Source organism: Somniosus microcephalus, unplaced genomic scaffold, assembly GCF_052327205.1.
Source record: "Somniosus microcephalus isolate GS21.2 unplaced genomic scaffold, FLI_Smic_1.0 unresolved_chr1, whole genome shotgun sequence".
In the NCBI taxonomy this organism is placed as follows: domain Eukaryota; kingdom Metazoa; phylum Chordata; class Chondrichthyes; order Squaliformes; family Somniosidae; genus Somniosus; species Somniosus microcephalus.
Genome location: NW_028225179.1, coordinates 49,016,462 through 49,027,789, shown reverse-complemented (window position 1 = coordinate 49,027,789; position 11,328 = coordinate 49,016,462). Strand labels below are relative to the sequence as shown.

Here is an 11,328-nt window from a genome sequence, read left to right as displayed (position 1 = left end):
TGTGAGGAGAGTGTGTGTGTGTGAGGAGAGTGTGTGTGTGTGAGTGTGTGTGAGTGTGAGGAGAGTGTGTGTGAGTGTGTGAGGAGAGTGTGTGAGTGTGAGGAGAGTGTGTGTGTGTGAGTGTGTGTGAGTGGATGTTGCTCTGTACAAATCTCCCCCGCAATGTGCTGAGTCACTATGACTCTCCGTCCCGCCCTCGGTCACTGGGTTACACACTATCTCTATCCCAAGTCCAGAGTCCGTGTGTGCTCAGGCAGCTTCCTCCTGCCGTGTGCTCCAGACCGGGAGACAGGGACAGGAGCAGAGCACGGTGCCATCGGGAAAGCGATCGCCATGACGACCCGCGATCAGACAGCAGCGGGCAGCCCTCTCCCCGAGGTCAAGAGGTCAAAGCTGCTGCCCTTGCACGGTGTTCCCATGCTGGATATCTTCCTGGAGAACTGGAAAGCGGTGGAAGAATTCCAGGCCGGATCCAAGGACGTTCTGATCGCCACCTATCCCAAAGCGGGTAAGTGCAGTTCCCCCCAACGTCAAGTCACGGCAAGGAGGCTTCCAACTCCGAAGCCTGCAGCCGAGGCCTCTTGCTTGGGTTCCCGGGCTCAAAGTACAGCGAGCACTTTCTGTACAGCGCAGGACGGCACATCTGTACGATGCGGTCTCCTCTACATTGGGGAGACCAAACGCAGATTGGGTGACCGCTTTGCGGAACACCTCCGTTCAGTCCGTAAGGGTGACCCCGAGCTTCCGGTAGTCTGTCATTTTAATTCACCGCTCCATTCCCACTCTGACCTCACCGTCCTTGGCCTCTTGTATTGTTCCACGGAAGCTCAACGTAAACTCGAGGAACAGCACCTCATCTTCCGATTAGGCAGTCTGCAGCCTTCCGGTCTCAATATCGAGTTCAACAATTTCAGATCATAACCTCGGCCCCTATTTCATTTTCACTTATATTTTTCCACTCCTTTCCTCCCCCCCCCCCTTTCCTTTTGTTTCTCTCTCACACCTGGCAGCTATCTTTTGCCCTGCCAGTACACTTTACACCTAATCCAAGCCTATTACTATCTCGTCTAGCTTCTAATCTCTTTTACTTCTTTTGGTTCTTTTATTCTTTTGTCCGATCGCAGCCCTGCCTTCGATCTAGTTCCTTTTCTCTCCAGTTTTGAAGAAGGGTCAAACCCGAAACGTCAACTCAACTTTCTCTCCACGGATGTTGCCTGACTTGCTGAGTTTTTCCAGCATTTTCTGTTGTTATTACGGCACATCTGTACATTAGTAGGAGGCCATTCAGCCCCTCCAGCCTGTTCCCCCCCCCTTTCTATCAGACTGTGACTGATCTGTACATTAGGAGGAGGCCATTCAGCCCCTCCAGCCTGTTCCCCCCCATTCTATCCGACTGTGAGTGATCTGTACATTAGGAGGAGGCCATTCAGCCCCTTCAACCTGTTCCCCCCCTTTCTATCAGACTGTGACTGATCTGTACATTAGGAGGAGGCCATTCAGCCCCTCCAGCCTGTTCCCCCCCATTCTATCAGACGGTGACTGATCTGTACATTAGGAGGAGGCCATTCAGCCCCTCCAGCCTGTTCCCCCCCTTTCTATCAGACTGTGACTGATCTGTACATTAGGAGGAGGCCATTCAGCCCCTCCAGCCTGTTCCCCCCATTCTATCAGACTGTGACTGATCTGTACATTAGGAACAGGAGGAGGCCATTCAGCCCCTCGAGCCTGTTCCCCCCATTCTACCAGACTGTGACTGATCAGTACATTAGGAACAGGAGGAGGCCATTCAGCCCCTCGAGCCTGTTCCTCCCATTCTGTCAGACTGTGACTGATCTGTACATTAGGAACAGGAGGAGGCCATTCAGCCCCTCGAGCCTGTTCCCCCCATTCTACCAGACTGTGACTGATCAGTACATTAGGAACAGGAGGAGGCCATTCAGCCCCTCGAGCCTGTTCCTCCCATTCTGTCAGACTGTGACTGATCTGTACATTAGGAGGAGGCCGTTCAGCCCCTCCAGCCTGTTCCCCCCCCCATTCTATCAGACGGTGACTGATCTGTACGTTAGGAACAGGAGGAGGCCATTCAGCCCCTCCAGCCTGTTCCCCCCCATTCTATCAGACGGTGACTGATCTGTACATTAGGAGGAGGCCATTCAGCCCCTCCAGCCTGTTCCCCCCCCATTCTATCAGACGGTGACGGATCTGTACATTAGGAGGAGGCCCGCCTTTGCTCCATATCCTTTGATACCCGACACCAATCTATCCATCGCAGTCTTGGAAGCTCCAATCGACCCCCAGCATCCACAGCCTTTTGGGGGAGAGAGTCCCAGATTTCCCCGAAGTCTTTGTGTGAAGAAGTGCTTGCTGATTTCCCCCCTGAACAGCCTGGCTCTAATTTAAGGATTGCCGTGCCTGGTTCTGGCTTCCCCCACCAGAGGGAACAGTTTATCTCAATCAGACCCATCGAATCCTTGAACCATTTTCAGCACCCCTCAACCTTCTAATCTCAGGGGAAACCAAAGAACAAGGATGTCTTGCTGCAGTTGTACAGGGCCTTGGAGAAACCACACCTTGAGTATTGTGTGCAGTTTTGGTCACCTTATCTGAGGAAGGATGTTCTTGCCATGGAGGGAGTGCAGCGAAGATTCACCAGACTGATACCTGGGATGGCAGGAATGACGTATGAGGAGAGATTGTGTCGATTGGGCTTATATTCGCTGGAGTTTAGAAGAATGAGAGGGGATCTCATTGAAACTTATAAAATTCTAACAGGACTAGACAGACTAGATGCAGGAAGGATGTTCCCGATGGCGGGGGAGTCCAGAACCAGGGGTCACAGTCTAAGGATAAGGGGTAAGCCATTTAGGACAGAGATGAGGAGGAATTTCTTCACCCAGAGAGTGGTGAACCTGTGGAATTCTCTACCACAGAAGGCAGTGGAGGCCAATTCATTAAATATATTCAAGAAGGAGTTGGATATATTTCTTAAAGCTAAAGAGATCAAGGGATATGGGGAGAAAGCAGGGACAGGGTACTGAGTGTGGATGATCAGCCATGATCTCATTGAATGGTGGAGCAGGCTCGAGGGGCCGAATGGCCTACTCCTGCTCCTATCTTCTATGTTTCTATGTTCCTGCAACCTCCCCTCGTAATTTAACCCTTTCAGCCTCTGTCCTTTCCACTTGGCACTGAGAGACTCCTCGCTGATTCTCGTTCCCTCCTCCTGCTGAACTTCCCGCAGGGACCACGTGGGTTCAGGAGATCGTCGACTTCATTCTCCACGACGGAGACCCTGAGAGATGCCGCCGGGCGCCGTTACACTGCAGGATGCCATTCCTGGAGTTCGACTTTCCAGGCCACATGACATCAGGTGAGTGGTCACGACCTGGAGTGATTCCAACGATTGTCACTGGGAGACAGGATAACCGGCGCACCCTGTAAGGCGTTTAGAGACAGAGTAAAGCTCCCTCTACACTGTCCCATCAAACACTCCCAGGGCAGGTACAGCATGGGTTAGATACAGAGTAAAGCTCCCTCTACACTGTCCCATCAAACACTCCCAGGGCAGGTACAGCACGGGTTAGATACAGAGTAAAGCTCCCTCTACACTGTCCCATCAAACACTCCCAGGGCAGGTACAGCACGGGTTAGATACAGAGTAAAGCTCCCTCTACACTGCCCCATCAAACACTCCCAGAGCAGGTACAGCACGGGGTTAGATACAGAGTCAAGCTTCCTCTACACTGTCCCATCAAACACTCCCAGGGCAGGTACAGCACGGGTTAGATACAGAGTAAAGCTCCCTCTACACTGTCCCATCAAACACTCCCAGAGCAGGTACAGCACGGGGTTAGATACAGAGTAAAGCTCCCTCTACACTGTCCCATCAAACACTCCCAGGGCAGGTACAGCACGGGTTAGATACAGAGTAAAGCTCCCTCTACACTGTCCCATCAAACACTCCCAGGGCAGGTACAGCACGGGTTAGATACAGAGTAAAGCTCCCTCTACACTGTCCCATCAAACACTCCCAGAGCAGGTACAGCACGGGTTAGATACAGAGTAAAGCTCCCTCTACACTGTCCCATCAAACACTCCCAGGGCAGGTACAGCACGGGTTAGATACAGAGTAAAGCTCCCTCTACACTGTCCCATCAAACACTCCCAGGGCAGGTACAGCACGGGTTAGATACAGAGTAAAGCTCCCTCTACACTGTCCCATCAAACACTCCCAGGGCAGGTACAGCACGGGTTAGATACAGAGTAAAGCTCCCTCTACACTGTCTCATCAAACACTCCCAGGGCAGGTACAGCATGGGTTAGATACAGAGTAAAGCTCCCTCAACACTGTCCCATCAAACACTCCCAGGGCAGGTACAGCACGGGTTAGATACAGAGTAAAGCTCCCTCTACACTGTCCCATCAAACACTCCCAGGGCAGGTACAGCACGGGTTAGATACAGAGTAAAGCTCCCTCTACACTGTCCCATCAAACACTCCCAGGGCAGGTACAGCACGGGTTAGATACAGAGTAAAGCTCCCTCTACACTGTCCCATCAAACACTCCCAGGGCAGGTACAGCACGGGTTAGATACAGAGTAAAGCTCCCTCTACACTGTCCCATCAAACACTCCCAGGGCACGTACAGCACGGGTTAGATACAGAGTAAAGCGCCCTCTACACTGTCCCATCAAACACTCCCGGGGCAGGTACAGCACGGGTTAGATACAGAGTAAAGCTCCCTCTACACCGTCCCATCAAACACTCCCAGGGCTGGTACAGCACGGGTTAGATACAGAGTAAAGCTCCCTCTACACTGTCCCATCAAACACTCCCAGGGCAGGTACAGCACGGGTTAGATACACAGTAAAGCTCCCTCTACACTGCCCCATCAAACACTCCCGGGGCAGGTACAGCACGGGTTAGATACAGAGTAAATCTCCCTCTACACTGTCCCATCAAACACTCCCAGGGCAGGTACAGCACGGGTTAGATAGTGAGTAAAGCTCCCTCTACACTGTCCCATCAAACACTCCCAGGGCAGGTACAGCACGGGTTAGATACAGAGTAAAGCTCCCTCTACACTGTCTCATCAAACACTCCCAGGGCAGGTACAGCATGGGTTATATACAGAGTAAAGCTCCCTCTACACTGTCCCATCAAACACTCCCAGGGCAGGTACAGCACGGGTTAGATACAGAGTAAAGCTCCCTCTACACTGTCCCATCAAACACTCCCAGGGCAGGTACAGCACGGGTTAGATACAGAGTAAAGCTCCCTCTACACTGTCCCATCAAACACTCCCAGGGCAGGTACAGCACGGGTTAGATACAGAGTAAAGCTCCCTCTACACTGTCCCATCAAACACTCCCAGGGCACGTACAGCACGGGTTAGATACAGAGTAAAGCGCCCTCTACACTGTCCCATCAAACACTCCCGGGGCAGGTACAGCACGGGTTAGATACAGAGTAAAGCTCCCTCTACACCGTCCCATCAAACACTCCCAGGGCTGGTACAGCACGGGTTAGATACAGAGTAAAGCTCCCTCTACACTGTCCCATCAAACACTCCCAGGGCAGGTACAGCACGGGTTAGATACAGAGTAAAGCTCCCTCTACACTGTCCCATCAAACACTCCCAGGGCAGGTACAGCATGGGTTAGATACAGAGTAAAGCTCCCTCTACACTGTCCCATCAAACACTCCCAGGGCAGGTACAGCACGGGTTAGATACAGAGTAAAGCTCCCTCTACACTGTCCCATCAAACACTCCCAGGGCAGGTACAGCACGGGTTAGATACAGAGTAAAGCTCCCTCTACACTGCCCCATCAAACACTCCCAGAGCAGGTACAGCACGGGGTTAGATACAGAGTCAAGCTTCCTCTACACTGTCCCATCAAACACTCCCAGGGCAGGTACAGCACGGGTTAGATACAGAGTAAAGCTCCCTCTACACTGTCCCATCAAACACTCCCAGAGCAGGTACAGCACGGGGTTAGATACAGAGTAAAGCTCCCTCTACACTGTCCCATCAAACACTCCCAGGGCAGGTACAGCACGGGTTAGATACAGAGTAAAGCTCCCTCTACACTGTCCCATCAAACACTCCCAGGGCAGGTACAGCACGGGTTAGATACAGAGTAAAGCTCCCTCTACACTGTCCCATCAAACACTCCCAGAGCAGGTACAGCACGGGTTAGATACAGAGTAAAGCTCCCTCTACACTGTCCCATCAAACACTCCCAGGGCAGGTACAGCACGGGTTAGATACAGAGTAAAGCTCCCTCTACACTGTCCCATCAAACACTCCCAGGGCAGGTACAGCACGGGTTAGATACAGAGTAAAGCTCCCTCTACACTGTCCCATCAAACACTCCCAGGGCAGGTACAGCACGGGTTAGATACAGAGTAAAGCTCCCTCTACACTGTCTCATCAAACACTCCCAGGGCAGGTACAGCATGGGTTAGATACAGAGTAAAGCTCCCTCAACACTGTCCCATCAAACACTCCCAGGGCAGGTACAGCACGGGTTAGATACAGAGTAAAGCTCCCTCTACACTGTCCCATCAAACACTCCCAGGGCAGGTACAGCACGGGTTAGATACAGAGTAAAGCTCCCTCTACACTGTCCCATCAAACACTCCCAGGGCAGGTACAGCACGGGTTAGATACAGAGTAAAGCTCCCTCTACACTGTCCCATCAAACACTCCCAGGGCAGGTACAGCACGGGTTAGATACAGAGTAAAGCTCCCTCTACACTGTCCCATCAAACACTCCCAGGGCACGTACAGCACGGGTTAGATACAGAGTAAAGCGCCCTCTACACTGTCCCATCAAACACTCCCGGGGCAGGTACAGCACGGGTTAGATACAGAGTAAAGCTCCCTCTACACCGTCCCATCAAACACTCCCAGGGCTGGTACAGCACGGGTTAGATACAGAGTAAAGCTCCCTCTACACTGTCCCATCAAACACTCCCAGGGCAGGTACAGCACGGGTTAGATACACAGTAAAGCTCCCTCTACACTGCCCCATCAAACACTCCCGGGGCAGGTACAGCACGGGTTAGATACAGAGTAAATCTCCCTCTACACTGTCCCATCAAACACTCCCAGGGCAGGTACAGCACGGGTTAGATAGTGAGTAAAGCTCCCTCTACACTGTCCCATCAAACACTCCCAGGGCAGGTACAGCACGGGTTAGATACAGAGTAAAGCTCCCTCTACACTGTCTCATCAAACACTCCCAGGGCAGGTACAGCATGGGTTATATACAGAGTAAAGCTCCCTCTACACTGTCCCATCAAACACTCCCAGGGCAGGTACAGCACGGGTTAGATACAGAGTAAAGCTCCCTCTACACTGTCCCATCAAACACTCCCAGGGCAGGTACAGCACGGGTTAGATACAGAGTAAAGCTCCCTCTACACTGTCCCATCAAACACTCCCAGGGCAGGTACAGCACGGGTTAGATACAGAGTAAAGCTCCCTCTACACTGTCCCATCAAACACTCCCAGGGCACGTACAGCACGGGTTAGATACAGAGTAAAGCGCCCTCTACACTGTCCCATCAAACACTCCCGGGGCAGGTACAGCACGGGTTAGATACAGAGTAAAGCTCCCTCTACACCGTCCCATCAAACACTCCCAGGGCTGGTACAGCACGGGTTAGATACAGAGTAAAGCTCCCTCTACACTGTCCCATCAAACACTCCCAGGGCAGGTACAGCACGGGTTAGATACACAGTAAAGCTCCCTCTACACTGCCCCATCAAACACTCCCGGGGCAGGTACAGCACGGGTTAGATACAGAGTAAATCTCCCTCTACACTGTCCCATCAAACACTCCCAGGGCAGGTACAGCACGGGTTAGATAGTGAGTAAAGCTCCCTCTACACTGTCCCATCAAACACTCCCAGGGCAGGTACAGCACGGGTTAGATACAGAGTAAAGCTCCCTCTACACTGTCCCATCAAACACTCCCAGGGCAGGTACAGCTCGGGTTAGATACAGAGTAAAGCTCCCTCTACACTGTCTCATCAAACACTCCCAGGGCAGGTACAGCACGGGTTAGATACAGAGTAAAGCTCCCTCTACACTGTCCCGTCAAACACTCCCAGGGCAGGTACAGCACGGTTTAGATACAGAGTAAAGCTCACTCTACATTGTCCCATCAAACACTCCCAGGGCAGGTACAGCACGGGTTAGATACAGAGTAAAGCTCCCTCTACACTGTCCCATCAAACACTCCCAGGGCAGGTACAGCACGGGTTAGATACAGAGTAAATCTCCCTCTACACTGTCCCATCAAACACTCCCAGGGCAGGTACAGCACGGGTTAGATGCAGAGTAAAGCTCCCTCTACACTGTCCCATCAAACACTCCCAGGGCAGGTACAGCACGGGTTAGATACAGAGTAAAGCTCCCTCTACACTGTCCCATCAAACACTCCCAGGGCAGGTACAGCTCGGGTTAGATACAGAGTAAAGCTCCCTCTACACTGTCTCATCAAACACTCCCAGGGCAGGTACAGCACGGGTTAGATACAGAGTAAAGCTCCCTCTACACTGTCCCGTCAAACACTCCCAGGGCAGGTACAGCACGGTTTAGATACAGAGTAAAGCTCACTCTACATTGTCCCATCAAACACTCCCAGGGCAGGTACAGCACGGGTTAGATACAGAGTAAAGCTCCCTCTACACTGTCCCATCAAACACTCCCAGGGCAGGTACAGCACGGGTTAGATACAGAGTAAAGCTCCCTCGACACTGTCCCATCAAACACTCCCAGGGCAGGTACAGCACGGGTTAGATACAGAGTAAAGCTCCCTCTACACTGTCCCATCAAACACTCCCAGGGCAGGTACAGCACGGGTTAGATACAGAGTAAAGCTCCCTCTACACTGTCCCGTCAAACACTCCCAGGGCAGGTACAGCACGGGTTAGATACAGAGTAAAGCTCCCTCTACACTGTCCCATCAAACACTCCCAGGGCAGGTGCAGCATGGTTTAGATACAGAGTAAAGCTCCCTCTACACTGTCCCATCAAACACTCTCAGGGCAGGTACAGCACGGGTTAGATACAGAGTAAAGCTCCCTCTACACTGTCCCATCAAACACTCCCAGGGCAGGTGCAGCATGGTTTAGATACAGAGTAAAGCTCCCTCTACACTGTCCCATCAAACACTCCCAGGGCATGTACAGCACGGGTTAGATACAGAGTAAAGCTCCCTCTACACTGTCCCATCAAACACTCCCAGGGCAGGTACAGCACGGGTTAGATACAGAGTAAAGCTCCCTCCACACTGTCCCATCAAACACTCCCAGGGCAGGTACAGCATGGGTTAGATACAGAGTAAAGCTCCCTCTACACTGTCCCATCAAACACTCCCAGGACAGGTACAGCATGGTTTAGATACAGAGTAAAGCTCCCTCTACACTGTCCCATCAAACACTCCCAGGACAGGTACAGCACGGGTTAGATACAGAGTAAAGCTCCCTCTACACTGTCCCATCAAACACTCCCAGGGCAGGTACAGCACGGGTTAGATACAGAGTAAAGCTCCCTCTACACTGTCCCATCAAACACTCCCAGGGCATGTACAGCACGGGTTAGATACAGAGTAAAGCTCCCTCTACACTGTCCCATCAAACACTCCCAGGGCAGGTGCAGCATGGTTTAGATACAGAGTAAAGCTCCCTCTACACTGTCCCATCAAACACTCCCAGGGCATGTACAGCACGGGTTAGATACAGAGTAAAGCTCCCTCTACACTGTCCCATCAAACACTCCCAGGACAGGTACAGCACGGTTTAGATACAGAGTAAAGCTCCCTCTACACTGTCCCATCAAACACTCCCAGGACAGGTACAGCACGGGTTAGATACAGAGTAAAGCTCCCTCTACACTGTCCCATCAAACACTCCCAGGGCAGGTGCAGCATGGTTTAGATACAGAGTAAAGCTCCCTCTACACTGTCCCATCAAACACTCCCAGGGCATGTACAGCACGGGTTAGATACAGAGTAAAGCTCCCTCTACACTGTCCCATCAAACACTCCCAGGACAGGTACAGCATGGTTTAGATACAGAGTAAAGCTCCCTCTACACTGTCCCATCAAACACTCCCAGGACAGGTACAGCACGGGTTAGATACAGAGTAAAGCTCCCTCTACACTGTCCCATCAAACACTCCCAGGGCAGGTACAGCACGGGTTAGATACAGAGTAAAGCTCCCTCTACACTGTCCCATCAAACACTCCCAGGGCATGTACAGCACGGGTTAGATACAGAGTAAAGCTCCCTCTACACTGTCCCATCAAACACTCCCAGGGCAGGTGCAGCATGGTTTAGATACAGAGTAAAGCTCCCTCTATACTGCCCCATCAAACACTCCCAGGGCATGTACAGCACGGGTTAGATACAGAGTAAAGCTCCTTCTACACTGTCCCATCAAACACTCCCAGGGCAGGTACAGCACGGGTTAGATACAGAGTAAAGCTCCCTCTACACTGTCCCATCAAACACTCCCAGAGCAGTTACAGCACGGGTTAGATACAGAGTAAAGCTCCCTCTACACTGTCCCATCAAACACTCCCAGAGCAGGTACAGCACGGGTTAGATACAGAGTAAAGCTCCCTCTACACTGCCCCATCAAACACTCCCAGAGCAGGTACAGCACGGGTTAGATACAGAGTAAAGCTCCCTCTACACTGCCCCATCAAACACTCCCAGAGCAGGTACAGCACGGGTTAGATACAGAGTAAAGCTCCCTCTACACTGTCCCATCAAACACTCCCAGAGCAGTTACAGCACGGGTTAGATACAGAGTAAAGCTCCCTCTACACTGTCCCATCAAACACTCCCAGGGCAGGTACAGCACGGGTTAGATACAGAGTAAAGCTCCCTCTACACTGTCCCATCAAACACTCCCAGAGCAGTTACAGCACGGGTTAGATACAGAGTAAAGCTCCCTCTACATTGTCCCATCAAACACTCCCAGGGCAGGTACAGCACGGGTTAGATACAGAGTAAAGCTCCCTCTACACTGTCCCATCAAACACTCCCAGGGCAGGTGCAGCATGGTTTAGATACAGAGTAAAGCTCCCTCTACACTGTCCCATCAAACACTCCCAGGGCATGTACAGCACGGGTTAGATACAGAGTAAAGCTCCCTCTACACTGTCCCATCAAACACTCCCAGGACAGGTACAGCATGGTTTAGATACAGAGTAAAGCTCCCTCTACACTGTCCCATCAAACACTCCCAGGACAGGTACAGCACGGGTTAGATACAGAGTAAAGCTCCCTCTACACTGTCCCATCA

General features: G+C 51.9%; 1 protein-coding gene across 1 annotated transcript in view; it reads left to right on the top strand.

The window, feature by feature from the left end:
• The first annotated feature begins 253 nt into the window (after positions 1-253).
• Positions 254-11,328, top strand: part of LOC147094922 (sulfotransferase 1B1-like) — a 104,850-nt gene continuing 93,775 nt past the window's right edge. The window contains exons 1-2 of the mRNA XM_085974544.1: positions 254-508; positions 3,242-3,370. Of these exons, the coding sequence (XP_085830670.1) occupies positions 334-508; positions 3,242-3,370 (304 nt within the window). The 5' untranslated portion in view covers positions 254-333. The remainder of the gene's footprint in view (positions 509-3,241; positions 3,371-11,328) is intronic.